The sequence below is a fragment of the Balaenoptera ricei genome, chromosome 6, assembly GCF_028023285.1.
Source record: "Balaenoptera ricei isolate mBalRic1 chromosome 6, mBalRic1.hap2, whole genome shotgun sequence".
NCBI lineage: Eukaryota > Metazoa > Chordata > Mammalia > Artiodactyla > Balaenopteridae > Balaenoptera > Balaenoptera ricei.
In genome coordinates this window covers 122,763,980-122,785,264 of record NC_082644.1, presented here as the reverse complement: position 1 = coordinate 122,785,264, position 21,285 = coordinate 122,763,980, and the positions used below count along the sequence as shown (strand labels likewise).

The window sequence follows — 21,285 nt, the reverse complement described above, 5'->3', positions numbered from 1 at the left end:
TCTGCCCTCTTTAACATTTGTTAAGTTTTCCATTGAAAAGTTAGTACCAATTTTTATTTTATTATATTTTATTTTATGTAGATAGGAGATTCATATTTTATTTCTCCAGTGGCATATTTACAGTTGAATATAAATTAAAGGCCTGCTTGCACACCAAAGCCAGGTTCTTTAGGTGGTTCAGTCAGAGAGGTAAGGCCTCTGGCTGGCTCACATGAGCAGCGTCCACTCCTTGGCCCAGGTTTTGGGGCTTTGCCAGCCTTGAGTTCATCAATAATTTCTTCAGTATCCTTAGGTGTCACATCCTCATAGTAGTTGTCATTTATTTGAACCATTGGTGCGTTGACACAGGCCCCTAAATATTCCATTTCTATAAGAGTGAAAAGTTTGTCAAGTGTAGTCTCCCTGACCTTTATTCCAAGCTTTTTCTGAGTGGCCTCCAGTATGCTGTCAGAGTTTCAAGCATGCAAGGCATAGTAGTGCAAACTTGAATATGATTCTTTCCAACTGGTTTTCGATTATACGTTGTATAAAAAGCTGCTTCTTCATATATTCTCATTGGAGGTACTTGTAACTTTCTGCAACCTTGTTCATAGCAGAGATGGGCAGCCATCCATTCTGCCTTTGGGCTAAATCCAGGACTGGAAGTACAGCTGCTGCTTTATGCCCTTCTGGGTAGTTTTTTTTACAGTTGCCTCTATCCTCTTGTACTTTTCCAGTGTGAAATCAAGTGGAGTATCTGGGTTATTCTCAGGAGTATCTCTGTGCACAGATAAGGCTCCTCCAGCTCCATTTTGCACCACTGTCTTATGCAAATTTCCTTACATGTCTTCCCCACTGAGCGGCGAGGGCACCTGTGTGGGCCAGCACGCCGCGGAGAGGAACGTGGTGAGCCAAACTATGGGCCTTCGGAGTGCAAAATTTAAATGTTTTGTTCCTTGGAGGAGAAGGCACATTGGACCACAGCTGCCCTTGGCGCAGGTGTGTCAGCTTCCGCTGCACAGGGGCTGCGCGTGGTGGCTCACCTCTGCATTTCCCCAGACACGTTGCAAGCACTTTTTAAAAATTAATTAATTAATTTATTTATTTATTTTTGGCTCTGTTGGATCTTCGTTGCTGCGCGCAGGCTTCCTCTAGTTGCAGCGAGCAGGGGCTACTCTTCGTTGCAGTGTGCGGGCTTCTCATTGCTGTGGCTTCTCTTGTTGCAGAGCACGGGCTCTAGGTGCGCAGGCTTCAGTAGTTGTGGCTCGCGGTCTCTAGAGCGCAGGCCCAGTAGCTGTGGCACACGGGCTTAGTTGCTCCGCGGCATGTGGGATCTTCCCGGACCAGGGCTCGAACCCGTGTCCCCTGCGTTGGCAGGCGGATTCTTAACCACTGCACCACCAGGGAAGCCCACATCACAGGCCTTTTGCCGTGTCTCTCCCACTGCCTTGGAACCCCTCAGTGGTTGGGTATTGATCTATGATGATCAATAGCACCCTTGCCTTATTTTCAGGTTTCAGGCTGTAAATAATTTTAAGTCTAAGAAAATAATTAAGATATTAATTCACCTGGAAGCTAACTCTTTGTTTCCTGCCTCTGTTGACTTATATGCTTAAGTCACAATTGCCAGGGGGGACCTATAGACCAAGACTCCTGAGGGCTTGTCAGTTTATTTGCCTGCTGGTGGGTGACGCAGGCTCCCACCGCAGACACTTAGCGAACCCTGGACCGCATGAGGTCGCCCCCACCCCAGCCACGTGAAGTTCCCGCCTGCCGGGCCCTGGGTGGGTGGGCCCTGACCTAGGACAGCTCCTGCATGGTCTTCGGGCTCCTAGACCACAGTGTCGCTTTGTCTGCGGGTGCCCTGGTGGGGCAATTAGAAAAGGCGTGGCTTTCGTCCAGTCTCCTCCGGCGGGGCCTCCACGTCATTCACGTGGCAGGCCTTCACCAAGAGAGCCGGAGCCTTCGGGCCAGACGGAAGGGCTCCTGGGCAGTGGCCGGTGCCAGGTTTGAACAAGTTCACAGGGGTTTTCCTGGGTCACACTGAGATGAAGCTCCTGTACTAAATCACCAGCGTCGCATCGTTTTCTTTTTCTTTTCATCCAGTGGAAAGATATGTCAAAATGCTCTTATTTATACTGGTTCGAATAACTGCATTTGGTTCTCACAGCCCTTTTAGTTAGGCCAGCAAATTCACATAGGCAAAGCCTCCTGGTGCTGACAGGACACGGGGCAGAAAGGCTGGGCTGGGCCCCTTCTTTCCTCCTAGTCGCCGTCATTTTCCTGTCCTCCTCATTCCCACACGTCGGCTGGGGTGCAGCCCCTGCCCCACATGACCAGTGGTGGTGGAGGTCGTTTGCCCAGCCGGCCTGGCCTCCACAGCGGGTGACTCTGCTCTGCTTCCCAAGCGCAGGATGGCACTGAGGTGGCGGTCAAAGAGGTTCTGGCTAGAGACAGCGTCCGCAGTCTCCTCAGCGTCCTGGACGTCACCACTGTGAGTGCCCCGCGCCCCCAGGCCTGCCCAGACTCGCCTGGACAGCAGGTCCCTCAGCACCGAGGCCAGCTCTCCAGTGACAAGGGGCTGGTCTAGGTCCGGGGGACCCCTAGTAGGTCAGGGGTGTGCCCGAGAGCAGCTCTGACCAGGTGTCTAAGGGGAGCTGGGTGTTGGCTTATGGGATTTGGCCGTTTCTTAAATGATCATTCTTTGGACTGAGTAACACATGCATGGGCTCCAAGCTTCAGGTGCCTAAAACATCGCAAGGTGAGAGTGATTTCTCCCGCCTTCAGGCCCTGAGTCCCCTTCCCAGGAGGGACCCTCTCTGGATCTTTTGTGCTAATGTGTGTCCTTCAGTCGTTCCCCAGCTCTTGCTGTTCATCATTGCAGGGAATGGTCTTGTGTGGACATTGTTTCCTGTGTTTGAAGGCCAGTCTGTAGGGCAAATCCCTAGGAGACTCACTGGATCCAAGGGACACGCCTCATACCCCACACAGAGGCTGAACCGCGGGACATGTGTGAGGGCACCTATTTCTTCAGCCTCATCCACTAGTGAGCCATTTCATATCTGATCTTTGCTAGTCCAATAGCTTAAAAACTAGCATCTCACGTTATGACTTTCAAACTTTTTATCATGGAATGTTTTAAACATGTTCAGAAGTAGACAGAATAGTAAAATCAATTTATTTCCATCACCAGTTGCAAAAGGCTCAGCTCAGTGTGCCTCATTTCCTCCTGATTAACTAGAATTTAGTATTTGTTTAATCTTCTTTTTCTTCTGAGCAAAATCTACTTACAATAAAACACATCTGAAGTGTGTGTAGCTGTTTTGATAAATGCATACACCTCTGTCACTCAGAAGGTGTATTTGATTTTAATCTTATCCTTGGAAGTTATACCTCTTGCTTTTATTTTTGTCTGTGTACTGAGGCAACTTGCACCTCAGTTTCTCCAGACACTGCATGGAGAGGTCTCCAGAACAATTCAGCAGCACCTTGGCAGCGACGTGTCTGCGCAGGGCCAGGAGGCTAGGAGCATGTGTGACGCTCACCGTGGAGGCACCCCTCATGGGTGTCCTCTGAGCGAGCCCTAAGTTCTTGTGCACGACAAGGGGGTGGCAGGCTCCAAACGGAGACTTTGGGCGTGTCCAGTGTGCTCATCTTGCCCCTGTCAGACCGCACACGTGTGCTTCGAGCTGTTTGGGGCCTGGGGCGGAGGCGTGCACAGGACTCTGTGGTCTTTGTCTGCCCCCAGGACCTGGGATGTCTTCATCAGACGCTTGGCGGGGCCTGAGAGGGACACCGCCTCCTACTAGCAAGGCTGGCCAGGGGCTATCTGGAGGGGATGGGGGAGGGTATCCAGGCTGGCACTCGCGGCTGGAGCAGGCTGGCTCTGTGGGGCTCTGGCTGGTGTGCGTCCGAGTCCGTAATTCGTGCTGTGGGCCTGAGAGGCTGGGAGGTCTAGACGGGCTGTCCATCTACACGCAGGTAAATCATTAGGGGCTCCTAAGTAAGAACGAGAGAAGGGCAGTGGAGGCCCTTCTCTTATTTCTTGGTCCGCTGCTGACCCTGATCTCGTTGTAACTTTTGGGCTGAGTGCCGTTCGTGGCAGCGTCGTGGGCTGTGTGCTGTGAGCAGGGTCGGGGCTACGCAGCCTGCTGCGGTCACCTTGCGCCGGCGTCAGTGTCAGCAGAGTGCCCCTCCCTGGGGCAGGAGTCCTGCTGCCTTGAGTGGCTGGAGGGAGAATGTGGGGGATGTTTGGGAGAAAATAATTCTATATTGGGTTAAATGATTATTTGGAAGGACATCATTTTTGCCTCACCAAACATTTGTGTTTGTGGTTTAAAATTTTTTTAATTTATTTTTATCAGAATAACCTGAACAAATTCTAAAAACATATTTGATGTTTTGTGAACTGCAGTTGTCTGTTCCATCGCCCCCTCCCCAGAAAGGCCACTTCCAGCTCTTTCAGTCTCCTCCGTAAAACCAGCTGCTCTTGTTTCGTAATTCTTCGTCTGAATTTTGTGTCGACTTCCCACTGTAGAAAATGCCCTGCTTGCCTCACCATCCTATTCCTCTCGTCCCACCTTTGTGGACATTGTCAGCAGCCGAGCTTGTGGAGCCTGGGGGTGAGGTTCCTTTGTTTTCCCTGGAGTTAACAGTTGCCTCATTTTTCGGTTGCTTAGTTTTCTGTGCGTTGTGTGCACCGCTGCCCTGGCCCAGCGCTCCATGAGCTGGGGAGAAACCCCCGGGTCCCCATCCTCCATCTCCGTCCGACCTTCTGGGCCACACAGTCCAGCCCCCCTGGGGCCCTTTCTTTCTTCCTGGGCAGGGCTCTCACCTCCTCTCCTGGTCTGCTTGCTTGTTTGGGTGGAGCAAATACTCTATCTGCTTGCTGAGAAGGGTGCAAGGGAGATAGAGGGTTTTTTGTTTTTTTTTAAATTATGGCTGCGTTAGGTCTTCGTTGCTGCACGCGGCTTTCTCTAGTTGTGGCGAGTGGGGGCTACTCTTTGTTGCAGTGCACATGCTTCTCATTGCGGTGGCTTCTCTTGTTGTGGAGCATGGGCTCTAGGCGTGCGGGCTTCATTAGTTGCAGCATGCAGGCTCTGTAGTTGTGGCTCACAGGCTGTAGAGCACAGGCTCAGTAGTTGTGGTGCACGGGCTTAGTTGCTCCGTGGCATGTGGGGTCTTCCCGGACCAGGGCTCGAACCCGTGTCCCCTGCATTGGCAGGCAGATTCTCAACCACTGCGCCACCAGGGAAGCCCAAGGGAGATAGAGTTTTGAAACCTTATAGATCTAGAATTGTCTTTGTTTTGCACTCCCTTTATCTTTCTATTTTACTTCTTAGGAGGTTTCTTCAACTTTATTTTCCAAATCTTCCATTGAATTTTTAATTTCTGTCATTTTTTTTTTAATTGAAGTCTAGTTGATTTACAATGTTGTGTTTGTTTCAGGTGTACAGCAAAGTGTACAGCAAAGAATATATATATATATTCTTTTTCAGATTCTTTTCCATTATGGTTTATTACAGGATATTGAATGTAGTTCCCTGTGCTATACAGTAGGTCCTTGTTGGTTATCTATTTTAAATATAGTAGTGTGTATTTGTTAATCCCAAACTCCTAATTTATCCCTCCCCCCCTTTCCCCTTTGGTACATTAGTTTGTTCTCTATGTCTGTGAGTCTATTTCTGTTTTGTAAATAAGTTCATTTGTATCCTCTTTTTAGATTCCACGTATAAGTGATATCATATAATATTTGTCTTTCTCTATCTGACTTAGTTCATTTAGTATGATAATCTTTAGGTCCCTCCATGTTGCTGCAAATGGCAAAATTTCATTCTTTTTTATGGCTGAATAGTATCCCACTGTATATATATACCACATCCTCTTTATCCATTCCTCTGTTGATGGGCACTCAGGTTGCTTCCACGTCTTGGCTGTTGTGAATAGTGCTGCTGTGCACATTGGGGTGCATGTATCTTCTCCAATTAGAGTTTTCTGCAGATCTATGCCCAGGAGTGGAATTGATGGATCCTCTGGTGGGTCTAGTTTTAGTTTTTTAAGGAACCTCCATACTGTTCTCCATAGTGGCTGCACATTTACATCCCCACCAACGGTGTAGGAGGGTTCCCTTTTCTCCTGTCATCATGTTTTTTATTTCAAGAGCTTTTTTTTCCTCTCTGAATATTTTTTTTGTGGATGAAGTAAGATGAGATTTTTTTTTTGCCCCCTGTATCACCTCGTCTCTGTTTATTTGCTTCTGTCCTTAAGATCTGGGCCTATCCTGTTCCCAACAGTCCCGTTCTGTGAGAGGGAAATCCACATCTGACCTGGCTACACAACCAGTGCAGGTGAGCCGTGTAGACGTGTCGTGCTTGTTTATCTTGTAACTGGAAGTTTGTACCTTTTGAGCACCTTCCTCCAATTCCACCCCCTCATTGTTTTAATTTTTACAAATTTGTTATGAAATATTTCAGATGTACCAAAAAGCACAATGCAGGAAGCAGACACGTCAGCTGTCAGCCGGGTGAGACAGTGATGGCCCTGTAACTCAGGTTAGCTGTAAGCTGTCAGTACCATTCAGCTCCCCCCTACCCTTTCCTCAGAGGCAGCTGCTCTTCTGAGTTTTCTCTGGCGTTCTGCAAAGCGTGGTGTGATTGTTCACGACGGGCTCCTCAGTGGCGCCATGCTCCACACGGTTCTGCAGCCCCCTGGCTTCGCGGGGATTGTTGCCACACGTCCCTCCACGTGGGCGTGTTGTTCTAGTTCAGTTGTCTGCTCAGTACCCGTTGATCTACCCGTTGTTGACTGACATTCAGGTGGCTATGATTGTTTCCTATAGTGGCTGGTACTGCAGAGAACACCTGTAGGTCCCTGCAGGTGTGTACCAGGCCTGTGCACACCCCAGCAGCAGCCTCTCCTGTGCTTTTCAAGTTTCGTGGAGAGGTTGAGGGCATTGTTTTTCTAAGTAAACAAGTCCATTTGAGCTGTTTCTAGCATTAGATGTTAAATTGTCATTTTCTCTTTCCACCCTCTCCCCAAACACACAGACACATGTTCACAGACACAGGCACACAGACGCTTTTCTCCCTGATTCTGGAACAGATGAGAATTGCTGTCTGATGGGGTTTGTGGCGATGTCCCTCCCGTGCTTCTCCCGGGGTCTCCTGGCAGCTTGGCTTGCTGGCGAGTGGAGGACATGCTGCCGGTACGGGTCTTGTAGAGATGGCCTGGAAACGGGGTGAGGTCGTGCCCGAGATAGACCCTCACCCCGTGAGCCCGCTGAAGAGGGCGCCCGCTCCCCACAGAGCAGCCCAGTGGTGCATAAATACTGAGGGGCCGGGCTGGACTCGCCGGCCTCACAGGGAATCTGGAGCTGGCCCCCCGTTTCTGTGTTGGACGCCTGGCAGGTGGCCGCTCCGTGCTGCTCTGGGCTCCTGTTTCTTGTGTGTGGTTGTGGGTCTCTTGCGGGACAACCTCTCTCTGTCTCTTTTTCTTTTTTTTATTGTTTTGAACTCAGAAGTTAGGTTTTTGTGTGGTTTTTTTTTTTAATTGAAGTAGTTGATTTACAATGTTGTGTTAGTTTCAGGTGTGCAGCAAAGTGATTCAGTTATACTTATATGTATATATCTCTTTTCTTTTTCACATTCTTTTCCCGTATAGCTTATTACAAAATATTGAGTAGTGTTCCCTGTGCTATACAGTAGGATGTTGTTTTTATCTGTTTTATACATAGGAGTGTGTACATGTTAATCTCAAACTCCTACTTTATTGCTCCCCCCGTTTCCCCTTTGGTAACCATAAGTTTGTTGTCTGTGTCTGTTTGTTTTCTGTGAATCTATTTCTGTTTTGTAAATAAGTTCATTTGTATCATTTTTTAAACGATTCCACATATAAGTGATATCATATGATATTTGTCATTCTCTGTCTGACTTACTTCATTTAGTATGATAATTTCTAGGTCCATCCATGTTGCTGCAAATGGCATAATTTCATTCTTTTTTATGGCTGAGTAGTATACCATTGTATAAATGTACTACATCTTCTTTGTCCATTCATCGTTGATGGACACTCAGGTTGCTTCCATGTCTTAGCCGTTGTGAATAGTGCTGCTGTGCACATTGGGGTGTATGTATCTTTTTGAATTGTGGTTTTCTCCATATATACGGGGCCAGCCTTCTCTTTATAAAGGATTTGAAGTAAGCAGAAAGGACTCCAAGGCAGAAGTAATGTCATTGAGTCCCAGAGCTCACTGAGGACACCTTGAGCCAGATGCCCAGTGTTCCCGACACGCAGGGCTCTTCAGAGGAAGGGGGATTTGCCAGGTTTATTTCAGAGGACAGTCAGGCCAGGAGCCTGGCCGTCCACTAGGTTTCACCTTGTTTGAGGTCTCGTTTTCAGGGCCTCACATACGAAGTTAAAGCAGGGTTCTCTCTAACAGCAGCAACAGTGAGCCTCACCGCACAGGTGAGCCGCTGTCTACGGCAATTCATTAGGCTTCTTCATTCTGGCTTTAAAAGAAGACGGAAATTGAGATTTTATTTTTAATAAAAGTGAAATAGAATTCCAGTTCTGCTGTGGCAGGGTGATGCCACCACAACCTCTCTCTCCTGCTGATGACAACAAAAACTCCAGCAAAACGCAAGAAACAATTACCCAGGAATCTGAAAATAAAAGTGGGTAGACTGTGGGTGGGAATTGAAACAGGAAAAGCAGCCCAGGAATGGTGAGTTCCCTGGGTTTCCTCTGCTGTCTCACTGCTTTGCCTTGGGGCAAACCAGTCACGGACTTTCTCAGTGTGGGAGAGAGTGTGGGTGGATCCTGCAAGTGTCAGCGCAGACGGAGAGCAGCACAGCACAGACCGTGAGAAAGAACGGGACTAAGATTCAGCCTCAGCCCAGGTCTCAGCCTAACCCCCGAGGGACACCTGTGCCAGCAGGAGCCAAGCATGCGAGGTATTGCCCCCAAATCAGAGACACTGGCACCCAGCCCCACGGAGGGTGGGTCGGGGGGAGTAAGACAGAACTTGTGGTCTGAACCCAGCCAGCTTGATGACCTGCTAAAAAAGTCAACATTCCCCAGAAAATTGGAGCCTAAACCTAGCCACATCAATAATAACATTGAATGTACCAATTAAATGGTGATCAGATTGGATGGAAATACCAACATCTAGCTATATGCTGACTTCATGAAACCCACTTTAAATATAAAGACTTAGGTATATTAAAAATAAAAGAATGTGAAAAGCTATACCATGAAAACTCACAAGAAAACTGAAGGGCTACATTAACGTAGACAAAGTAGACTTGCGACCACAGAGTGTTTCCAGGGGTGAGGAACAGCACTAGTCAAGAGGATACAACAGTCCCAAATGTGCATCCTCCTAATGGCGGAATTTCAAAAGCGGAACAGAAACTTACAGAGGCGAAAGGAGAAACGGATCCATACTTACAGTTGGTGACTTCACTTCTCTCTCAGTAATTGACAGAACAAGTAGAAAGTCTGCAAAGATGTAGAAAAATCTAAACGACACCATCAACCACCTTGATTAATTAAGTGAACACTTATTGAACACTGGTCCCAACAACAGCAAAACACATTCTTTTCACATGAACATGGGACACTCACAAGACATACTATATTCTGGGCCATAAAACAAATGGTAATAAATTTCAAGGACTTGAAATCATACAGTGGAGATCATTTTGTAATGTATGGAAATATCAGATCACTGTGTTGTGCACCAGGATCTCACATCCTGTTGTAGGTCAGTTATACTTCAAAACCAAACAAACAAATTCATAGAAAAAAAGATCAGATTTTTGATCAGAGGCAGGGGTGGGGAGGGGGCACGTCCTGCCAGGAAAGGCTGGATTCCTCCCAGCTCCAGGGCTCCCTGGGGGCTGCGAGGGATGGCCAGTTTGCACGATGGTTCTAAACCAGGAGCCAGACCTGCAGGTATCCAGCTGAATACACCGAAAAGACAGCGGGTTGTCCAGTGATATTGCTCTAACCAATGTGCTTGCTCTTTAGTTTTATGTCATTGGGTCTCTACTTCCCCAGAGGCATTTAACCACTTGCAGCAAGAGGGGTTTGCTACTGCAGACACCTCCTTGCTCAGCAAGTAGGTAATCGCAGTCCCGTGGTTATCCGAAACCACCTTGGCAGATGAGTTAAGCGACCATCACTGAGCTGAAACTGTTGGCTCTGGAATCAGCTAACATTCCCTAAGTTCTCCTGGAAACCCAAGAAAGTTGCCAGAGTCCTGGCCCAGATTCCAAAAGGAATAAAACAAATTACTGGATTCCAGTTAGCTCTATCTTCCAAAAGAACATCACTATTGCGCACTCCAGAAAACAACTGAGTACTCACCAAGGATGAAGCCTTGAACCAGAAAGGATGAAACCTTTCCCCTGAAAGGACAAAGCCGTTTCAGATCCCAAATAAAGTCAGAGAACTCAAAATGCAAAAAGAGCAGAGTTTGGAATCCAAGACGAGACTCAGGGAAGTGACGAGCATGAGGGGCTCACAGTGTGGGTACCTCGCTCAATTCCCGGGCCCGTCATCTCTTGGGGTTCTCCTCCTTCAGATCCCACTTCTGACACCCTATAAATATATCAACTTTAATAAACGGTAGCCAGTTATTTTATCAGCAAAAGCGAGTTTATTCAGGAAGAGCAGAGGAATGGCAATTCAGAATATGGAAACCTTGGCAGACAAAAGCCAAATCCAGAGAACAAGGAGGGGGAGCTAGCTTTTATAGGGAGAAGGGGGAGTTGGGAGGGGCTGTGATAACCAAAGTTTCCATTGGAGGAGCTGGGGGTCCAATGGAGGCTTCCTGTTGGCTGGACCCCTGCTGTCTCTGATTGGCTGGGCTGTCGGGGGCAGAGGGAAGTTTCCTTCCTCCTGCCTGATGGTAAGTAGAGGCACCTTCCTGTCCAAGATGTAGGCGGAGATCTCTTCCTTTTTGGGGTAATTGACATGCATGGCAGGCATGAGACCTCCCCCTACAGGCTGGTCCCCACTCCAACTTTAGCTGAGGTTTTGGTAAGTAATTCCACAATACTTAGCAAGAGAAACAAAAACTCTGTTCACGCAGAACCCTGTATGGAAATATTTACATTAGTTTTATCTATAATTGCCCATACTGGAAACACCCCAGATATCCTTCACCTGCTAGATGGATAAAGAAACTGTGATGCATCCATAAAATAGACTAGTTCTCATCAATAAACAGCACAAACTACTGGTACATGAACAGCACGATGACCCTGAAGTGCGTAATCTCAGTGGACGGGCCCAAGCCTTGTGTGATTCCATTTATGTGGTACTTTGATGAAGGAGAACCATCAGTTCAGAAAAGAGCTGGTGGTTGCCTGCAAATGGCAGTTGGGGGAGAGGAGGTGGCAGGACTCAGAGCTGCGCACCAGAAAGGGCCAAGGTCACTGCCTGGGGGTGATTCTGCGACTGAAAAAGTCATCTTTTCTCTCGAGCACCAGCCAGTTCCCAGAAGAGAGAAACCACATGCTGCCCACCGGGTCCTTGGCCGTGTGGCGCTCCGTCGGTGGCGGGGCAGGGCTCAGCGGGGGTTGCTGGGCGGGTGACCCTGCCTCCACGGGGCCTTGCGGTAGGCCTAGGAGAGCGGGGTACTGAGTGCAGTAGGCCTAGGAGAGCGGGGTACTGAGTGCTGTGATGCTGGAGACCGGAGGGCGGGCTCGGGGGGTCAGGCTCCGAGGTCTTAGGACAGGCCAGAGCGGACCAACTGGGGCTGTCGTTACAGGGCCACACCGCGCCGTACAAAACCGTGTCTGCCCGCGCTGCTGTCCCGTCCACCGTACTCCGGCTTCCAGCTGTGGCTTTCCAAGGAGTTTTTGAGAAATATCCTGAAACCCTGGTGAGGGTGGTGCAGGTGGGTCGCTTCTCTGCGGTGCTGCGGCCATCTCGGTGGAGGGTGCGGGGCCAGCACCATGAGTGTCTCACCATCGGTTTACTGAGTCACGTGGCCATGAGGACGTGTCCGCAGTAGTGGAATCAACTTCACTGGCAGGACTGAGTGCTGGTGATGTGGGGTTCGGGCGGGGGGGTGTAGGAAGAAGTAAGATGGTTTTTAAAAAATTTTGTAATACATATTTTGCTGTAAAAATTAGTATTGATAACCTCAAAGGGGTATTCAGATCTCCCACCATGCCCCCAAAGAGCTCTTTTTGTTATTATTAAACTTCTTGATTTGCAGTCATTTTACTCTTACAGAAAACTTGTGAAAACAATGCAGAGGTTCCTTATGCCCCTAGCACTAACACCTTGCGTGACGAGGGTGAGTTGTCTACACCAGGGGCTTCCCCGCCCGCGAGGCCGAGGCAGGCTCAGCACGTGGAGACACAGTTGGCCCGTCTCTCTCCAGATGATCATGGTGCGGCTGCAGAGGGTCACCTTCCTGGCTCTGCACAACTACCTGGGCCTGACCACGGAGCTCTTCAACCCTGTGAGTGTGCTCGGCATCCTAACCGTGGGTCCTCAGGACCCGGGGCTTTGAGAGGTGACGACAGAACGAGTTTTCTACCTCACGGCCATGGCCAGCGGACGCGCCAGGGTGGGGTGCGCCTGGGGCCTAGTGCTGAGCGCCTGTCCCATCAGTCAGGTCTCGGGGGCCTTCCTGGAGACGCGTGCCTGTTGGCCAGCCTCCTGGTTGTGCCCCTGCGGTTCCCTTCCAGGAGGGTCTGGGGTTTGGCCCGAATTAGCTCCTCTGATGCCCTTGCTCCGTGAGCGCGCCTACCCCTCCCAGCTCCTCACCTGCCACGCGTCCAGCGGAGGCTGTCCCGCCAGGCCCTGCGGCCCTCCTGTGGGCACTCGGGGCGGTGTGCCCTGCCCTCGACCATCCCTCTTTCGAGGCCGGTGGGTTGAGCTGATGGCCATGAGGTGGGAGAAGCTGCTCCGCCCCGTTGACTCTGGTGGGAAGTAACCTTGATGTCGGAGCAGGGCCCAGAACTGCGTGGGCCGCAGGCTCAGCCCTCGGACGGGCTGGCGGCCCCTCAAGGCTGAGCAGACGTTCGTTGTCAGCATTCACACTGCACTTGGATGTTCTCCCTGGTTCTCCCGATATTTTAGGTACTGTCATCTTCCCATGCTGATATTTTAGGGCGTTTTCTACATTATGTTTCATCTTAATGAAGAGTATGGAGGTTTCTGACAATTTTGACCATTATTTAAACTGATAGAATTGCCAAGATAAAAGCAAGCTGGGCCTTTCTTGCCTTAAAACCCTTCCTTTCTACATCACCGGCATCCTACTTGATCACTGCCTCCTGCAGTCCCCGAAACGTGGCCTCTCCCCGAGGGTTTTGCAGTCATTCCCAGGGCGCTCGCTCACTAGGAGTGCTGCTGGGGCAGCCCCACTTCTCTCATGTCTCAGGAGAGCCAGGCCATCCCGCTTGTGTCTGTAGCCAGCGTGGCTGCTGGGAGGGCCAAGAGGCCGATGTGCTGCAGCCTCGAGGAGCGGCTGGAGAGGCCCCTGCGGCCCCAGGAGCCCTGCGACCCAGGTCCTGCTCCCCCGGGGCCAACCTCCCACCCTCGGGTCACCAGCTGCTCCCCCCGCCGCCCCCACCCAGGAGAAAACCAGTCGGGGGTGGGTTCCCAGCTTCGCCCTCCGACTGCACTGCTCTGAGCTCTCAGGAGGGGCCTAGACTTGGGGAAAGAAATCATTCATCGAGGCTTCTCTGCCAGAAGTCACCTCCAGGGTGACTGTAACACACAGGCACACTACAGATGTGGACGTGTCACCTGTTTGGTCATGAAGTTCATCTCAGCTGCGTTGCTCATGGGGCTTCCTGGAAGGTGGTTCTGGATCCACTCACCTGGGGAGCTGGGGAACCCTGCCGCTGGCTGCGCTCAGAGCTGGGCAGGAGTTTGCCTTCGGGGCGCTCGGCCGCAGACCTGGGAGTGTGGCAGAACAGGACCTGCGGATGGGGCTGGCATTCGCTTGCCACTTGCCTGGGCAGGTGGGCACAGGTGATGGGCCAGGCAGGTGCAGGTGATGAGGACGCGGCCTGAGGGGCAGGGGGCGGGGCCGGCAGAGGGCTGTCCCCAGGCCTCCAGACACGCCGTCGGGGTCTGTGCGCTGCTGTGGGAACGGAGGCCTTGCCTCACGCCAGCCCCTCCCAGCAGATCGTGGCGGCAGCCGTGCAGCAGCCTCTGGGCCTCTGCCGAGGAGGAGCCCCCTGCCCGCTGCCTTCTGTCCACGAAGAGATCGTGGACAAGCTCAGCCAGGCCCAGGCAGGTGACCAGGCTGCTTCAGCTCCGCCAGGTGAGGGACCCTCTGTCCCACTCCAGACGGCGGGCAAGCCCTGGGCCCAGAGGACCCTGCGCCTGTGCCCTGCCTCCCGGTGTGAAGCAGTGGCGGGCGTCTTGTTGCCTGAACGCCCTGCTGGCTGCTCTGCCCACCGCCCTGCAGCACCCGTGTCCGTGGAGCGTCCCTGGGCTGGACCCTGCGCCCCGCTCGTAACCGCTAGAGTGGCTGCCTCGGCGCCCTCCCTTCTCCCCTCTGCTGGGCTGTGCTAACAGGCTATGGCCTCTACTGTCCCCTCTGTCCCCCAGCCATCGCCCAGGCTTTCCTCCCCGGGAGGTGTCCGCACCTGCCCCTCTCTGCTGTCTCCTTTGTCTTCTTGTCGGCTCTCAGCTGCAGAGAGAGCTCCTCTCGGCCTTTGGTCAGCAGTCAGCCCTCTTCCCCTCTCCTTGCTGTGACCTCAGCTTGCCTGTGAGTGCTGCAGTGTGACTGCTCCTCGGCACGCCCCAGCGGGGGGGCGTTGTTGGCCCCCCCCCGAGGCTTGCTCACTCCTCGTCCCCTTCCTCCTTTTGCTCTCACGTTCCTTAGAAAGTCCGTCTTGTCTTCACCTGCGTTTCATGGGTTGCTGGCAGGTTTCATCATCTCCTGGTGTGTTCAAGAGCTGTTCGGGCTCCCTCTTTAAGAATTGCCTGTTTATATTCTTCGCGCATTTTCTGCAGGGTTTCCTGGATTTGTTTTGTTGATTTGCATTAATTCTCTATATGCTCCAGATAGAGATCCCTCATCAGTGTGAATGTTCAGATACCTTCTCCCGGCTTCCGTCTGTGGAAGAACGTACCCGTGGGGCCCATCCGGGAACAGAGACCCTTGTTGTTCGTTTCTGAAAACCAGTTGTTGCCCTGCGGTTTGTGTTCTGGGTCTTCACTTTTTCCCCTCCTTCTTCCCAGACGTAAACACATTCTTCTGGGTTCTTGTCTGGTAGCTTTTCAGTTTTACTTCCACATGGAAGTCTGTCTTTCATCATGGTTCCCTCTTGCCTTGTATTCGAGGTAAGAAATTCAGCTTTTTCTTACTCTATCTAGTGGTAATTTACCCAACACCATTCAGGAAACAGTCTTTCACTTCCCTGTTGCTTTTTCTGGTGCCATCTTCATTAGGTATCAAGTTTCTGCATCTATGTGGATTTGTTTTAGTAACAACTTTTTTGAGATATAATTAACATACCATAAAATTCACCCTTTTATTTTTATTTTTGGCCGTGCCATGCGGCTTGCAGGATCTTAGTTCCCCAATCGGGGACAAACCTGTGCCCCCTGCAGTGGAAGCACAGAGTCTTAACCAGTGGACCGCCAGGGAAGTCCCAAAGTTCACCCTTTTAAAGTATACAATTCAGTGGTTTTTAGTATATTCACAGAATTGTGCATCAGCCCCCCTGTCTAATTCCAGCACGTTTTCATCACCCAGTAAAGAAACCCCAGACCCATCAGCCGTCACTCCCCAACCCCTGGCTACTACCAACCTGCTTTTGTCTGTGGCTCTGCCTGTTCTGGGTGTTTCATGACTTGGAGCTACTTTTTAGGAATCTTTGTGTTCTGTTGGTGTATTTACCTGTTTCTTCACTAATAGCAAGTTATTTTTTATTTTCATTAAATGCTTATGGTTGTATAATCTACTTATAGAATGTAAAAGCCCCAGGGGGACATTTGATGAATTTTCATAAACTAAGCTCATCTGTGAGACCAGCACCCAGACAAAGAAAGCCTGGATGGTGGCCCTGCAGTTCCCGTCAGCAGGGATACGGGTTGTAACCCTGTGCCCCTGGCACTGCCCTGCTCCCCTGACCTCTGACCCATTAGCCTGGGTTTGAGTCTGGCTTCTGCTCAGCCTGGTATTGTGGCCTCCAAATTGCCGGCTGGGCAACACTCACCATTCTCACTGCTGTACATTGTTTTCTTTTTTTAAAAAAATTAATTAATTAATTAATTAATATATTTATTTTTGGCTGCATTGGGTCTTCGTTGCTGTGCGCAGGCTTTCTCTAGTTGTGGCAAGAGCGGGGCTACTCTTCGTTGCGGTGCGCGGGCTTCTCATTGCGGTGACTTCTCTTGTTGCAGAGCACGGGCTCTAGGCACACGGGCTTCAGTAGTTGTGGCATGCGGGCTCAGTAGCTGTGGCTTGCGGGCTCAGTACTTGTGGCTCGTGGGCTCAGTAGTTGTGGCTCGCGGGCTCTAGAGCGCAGGCTCAGTAGTTGTGGCGCACGGGCTTCATTGCTCTGCGGCGTGTGGGGTCTTCCTGGACCAGGGCTCGAACCCGTGTCCCTTGCACTGGCAGGCGGATTCTTAACCACTGAGCCACCAGGGAAGCCCAGTGTTCATTGTTTTCCTGTGAACAAACTGTGTTCGTGTGTCTCTTGGACGCACATGGATGGATATGTTCCTGTTGGAACTGCTGAGTTGACGGAGGGCATGTGCGTTTAGCCTGGGAGATGCTGCCGGTGGTTCTGCACGTGCCTGTCCCGATCTATACCGTCATCAGCCTCGTAGGACTGAGTGGTCCCCCCAGTCTGCAGTCCAGTGTGGAGCCACCTGCCACTTGTGGTTGTTTGTATTTAAATTTTAACAGTTTGATTCTCAGCCCCACTCAGGTGCTCACTGACTTCATGTGTCAGACAGTCAGCTCACAGGCCGCACCACTTAGAGGCCATGCCACTCACAGGCCACACCACTCACGGGCCGCACCACTTAGAGGCCATGCCACTCACAGGCCGCACCACTCACGGGCCGCACCACTTAGAGGCCATGCCACTCACAGGCCGCACCACTCACGGGCCGCACCACTTAGAGGCCATGCCACTCACAGGCCGCACCACTCACGGGCCGCACCACTTAGAGGCCATGCCACTCACAGGCCGCACCACTCACGGGCCGCACCACTTAGAGGCCATGCCACTCACAGGCCGCACCGCTTATGGACCATGAAGCTTAGAGGCCACACCATTCACAGGAAGTCTTGCTCCCCAGCCTGTACAATTGTCCATCATTTTCATTTGGCCCCTCTGTGCCCTGTGCCTTGCTGTGGCTGTTACCCATCTTCCTGACAACTCGTGAACCTGAGACTCTTCCATCTCCACTGGGATAGGAATGCATTGTCTTTTGGCCATTTTTCTCTTAGGTTATCTTTCATTTTCTTATTGATTAATAGGAGTTCTTTAGATATTCTCTATATGAGTCCTTTGTTGGATGTATGTATTAAAAATATTTTCTGCTCACTTTTCACTCTCTTAATGGTGTCTTTTGATGAATAGAAATTTTTAAATCTAATAGAGTCTAATTGATCAAATTTTTTTTTTGTGGTTAATACATTTTGTGTCGTGTTTAGGAAATCTGCCTGTAAGATTTAACGTTTTACCTTTCATACTCGTCTAGAATTGAATCTTTTGTCTGAATTGAGTAGGGTCGAAATATATTTCTTCTGTGTGGCTAACCATTTGACCCACCATATTAAAAAATATGTTTATTTTTCAAATAAAATAAAATTTGAATTTTTTCAAATAAAATAAGTAACAGATAACTGAAAATAGTAGCAATCCACATATAACAAAATTTGAATATGAATTATCCAATTCCATGAATATATCCAGTTAACATTCATACAGGGACAGATTTACCTTTCCTCTGGTCTGTACAGATAATACACTCTTACAGGACATGGTTTTGGCAAAAGTCAGAGATACACTCAGTCGTCCCTCAGCATCCATGGGGGATTGGTTCCAGAACCTCTAGTGGGTACCAAAACCCACAGACACTCACGTACCTCGTGTAAAAGGGTGTAGTACAGTCAGACGGCCCCTTGAATGGGTCCTCAGGTTCCATATCCACATGTTCAACCAAACGCAGGTCAAATTCAATAAACCAGCTAATTATACTCAACATTTTAAGTTTTATAGACTGTATGATTATAACAGCAGCATAATACAGAAATGTACAACTTTTAACGTATGCATGTGTTTATCACAGGGAGTGTAGTTGGGTTTTATTTTTCAAATAGATATTGGTATCATAATACTTTGGCTTATTAGTAATAAATAATAAAATAATAATATGGTAATATAATAATATATATAGCATATTAATGTGTATATGCATAATATTATAATAAAGTACTATGAATACACAGTTTCTCAGGATGGACAAAAATAGTTATTGTTAACTGCTACGTTGTTTTAAACATTTCAAAATCTTATTAATATGATAAGAAAATAGCTATACAGATTTAAGTATTTTCCTCTGAGACATAACCTTTAAAAAATTAGTGGAGGGGCTTCCCTGGTGGTGCAGTTGTTGAGAATCTGCCTGCCAATGCAGGGGACACGGGTTCAAGCCCTGGTCTGGGAAGATCCCACATGCCACGGAGCAACTAGGCCCGTGAGCCACAACTACTGAGCCTGCGCGTCTGGAGCCTGTGCTCCGCAACAAGAGAGGCCGCGATAGTGAGAGGCCCACGCACCGCGATGAAGAGTGGCCCCCGCTTGCCGCAACTAGAAAAAAAAAAAAAAAAAAAAAAAAATTAGTGGAGATTGGTCTTTGTAGTTCCTGTTAATAACCCATCTTCTACTTTTTCATGAGCACAAACTGCATTCTTTTGCCACGTGAAGGGCGGTAATGAGGCAGAGTCGCTCTCCAACGACAGGCAGACCCATAGTCTGGACTTCCTGCCTCCCAGGTTCCAGCTGGCCCTGTGGGAAGTGCCCCGCCTCACTCCTCTCTGCTTTTGCCTGGAACTGGGCCTTCCCATCCTTTGCACGTCTGTGTGGTTGTGACAGCAGCTTTCTGTGAGTGCCCGAGGCTGGTCTGTCTCTAGTGTCACCTGCCAGGTCTGTGTGCTCAGCCAGCCCTGCCCTGGTGTGTGCACAGGGCCCAGCGTGCCCAGGCGGCCAGCATGGTGTCCTGAGTCTCCCCTGCATTTTTAGGGGGCACAGCAGGTGCCACCTCAGACCTGAGGATGGCCTGTGACGGCGCCCAGGTCCCGCAGCACGCAGGGGAGCGCCCCGGGGGCACCGTGGCCAGCGAGGTAGGCAGCACCCCGACCCCGGCCTTCGCTCGGCCGCCCCCGCCCCTCGCGCTAGCGTTCTCTGCTGGGCCGCGTGGGGTCGGGTCCCAGGCTGGCCGGACCGCCCGCGCCGCCCGCATGCTCCGGATCACGCTGCCCGTGCTCTTCTCAAGCCCAAGAAGAGCTTGGTGGGTGCAGAGACCCCGCCGGCTGTCCTCCTCCACTCGGACGGTAACGCGGCTGAGGCTGTTGCCGGCAAGAAGACAGACGCCATCCTCAGAGCCGCCAGGAAGGACCTGCTCACGCTGATGAAGCTGGACGTGCGTGGCCTCTCCTGCCTCCTCCCTGGCTGAGCTGAGGCGGGTGGCGGGAGGCGTCTGACTGCCCCGAGACCCTTGTCCTCGCAAGACCTGCTTCCTTCACGCAGCGGGTCCCAGGGTAGGGGTGGCCACGGCGCCCGCCGGGCAGGGCCCCGGGCAGGGCTCAGGACGGCATCCTAATGCTGGTGCTCTACAGACCCTCTCACCACAGCGGTCTGGGGTCCTCGCCCTCCTCCAGGTGGCCACAGGGGACAGGGGAGTGTTCTGCAGATGTGGGACACCACTCAGGATGCTAATGAAAGGTTAAAAGTGCCCTGCTAGACATGCCTTCTAGACAGAAGAGCGTGAAGCCACCTTGTCCTGGACTAGACCGTTAGCAGCTCCGCGCCACAACCCCTTTCGCTCCCAGCGCACTGCCGCCCTGCACCTGACCGTGCGCTGTGTAGGAGGCGCGCGTCCTGTGCGGCTTCTGCGTTCACGCCCACGCGCTGCCTGGGCCGCAGGCTCCGCCCACGCCAGCCCACACGTGGGCCTGCGTCCCTGCGGGCGCCCACACTGTAACCTCTCCAGATTGGTGGGTGAGGGCTCCTGTGCTCCCACATCCGTGCCAGCGGTCCGAATTTTGGGGCTTTTCCATGTTTGATGAGCATGGGGGTGTGGGCGTGCCTTTGGTTTTAATTTGATTTCCTCGGCTGTTAGTGGGGCTGAGTCTCTTTCACATCTTACTGGCTTGGCCTCGGTGGGGGAGGCGCTTCGAGCCTTCCGCCCGTTTCTGTCTTTCCCCTTTAGACTTGCAGGGTTTCTTTATACTTTCTGAATGAAAGTCCTGTGCTGTGTGGGGCTTGAACACAACCATCTGCTCTAGGATTTGCCTTCTTTGCCTCCGGAATGGTCTTTTTGCAGGACAGAAGTTTGTAATTGTAACGCGGTAAACATCAGTCTTGTCTTTTATGGTTAGTGCTGTTTGTGCCTTGTTTAAGAAACATTTCCTTACTTTTGACTTCATAAATATTTTTTTCTATATTGTTGTCTAAAAGTTTTATCGCTTCACCTTTCTTAGGTTTTAATGCAGATGGAATTAATTTTTGTGCAGGTGGCAGGGAAGGACTTGGATTGTATATATCTTTGCTCACGAGGACCTGGCTGGCTCAGAATCGTTACTGGGAGGTCCGCGCTTTCCCCCCGGTCCGCTCTGTCTCTGTCAGAAGCCTGGCCTATCTGGGTCCTCGGCTCTGTTTCTCGCGTTACTTTCGGCACCCGCGCAGGGCAGCCGAAGCTCTGCAGCTGGGGCTGCTCTGCTAGGGCCCTAGAGGACAGGGGTCGGAGGCCTGCCACCCAGGCCCCCCAGCTCGTGGGATCCTCCTTTCCTGGCCCCCTGGGCAGGAAGTGGGGGGGTTTCATGAAGGTTTCGTCGTCTGCACACGCGGCACAACAGCACATCCCGACTGGGTCAGCCTTCGGGCCAACGCTGGGGGCTGCACACACCTCCGGCCGCAGCGCAGCGGTCCTGATGCTGCCGCGAGCCAGCTGGCAGGTGCCGCCGCTGCTTTTCGCACAGAGAGGCGGAGGCTGGTGCGCTGACCCCTCCCCCGCTTGCCTTCCTCCTGCGGGACGGCTCCAGCCCACTGGGCTGCGTTCCAGGTTGCCTGTGGGCGCCAGTAC

General features: G+C 51.1%; 1 protein-coding gene and 1 pseudogene across 1 annotated transcript in view; one reads left to right on the top strand and one right to left on the bottom strand.

The window, feature by feature from the left end:
* The window catches only part of PNPLA7 (patatin like phospholipase domain containing 7), a 56,178-nt gene that overhangs the window by 8,690 nt on the left and 26,203 nt on the right, over positions 1-21,285 (top strand). Inside the window, 11 exon segments of the mRNA XM_059926709.1 lie at positions 2,393-2,473; positions 11,756-11,884; positions 12,377-12,457; positions 13,385-13,511; positions 14,137-14,185; positions 14,187-14,469; positions 14,648-14,675; positions 19,224-19,324; positions 19,477-19,623; positions 20,070-20,180; positions 21,007-21,157. Coding sequence (XP_059782692.1) covers positions 2,393-2,473; positions 11,756-11,884; positions 12,377-12,457; positions 13,385-13,511; positions 14,137-14,185; positions 14,187-14,469; positions 14,648-14,675; positions 19,224-19,324; positions 19,477-19,623; positions 20,070-20,180; positions 21,007-21,157 — 1,288 coding nt within the window.
* LOC132367604 (NADH dehydrogenase [ubiquinone] flavoprotein 2, mitochondrial-like) lies at positions 118-1,030 on the bottom strand (annotated as a pseudogene).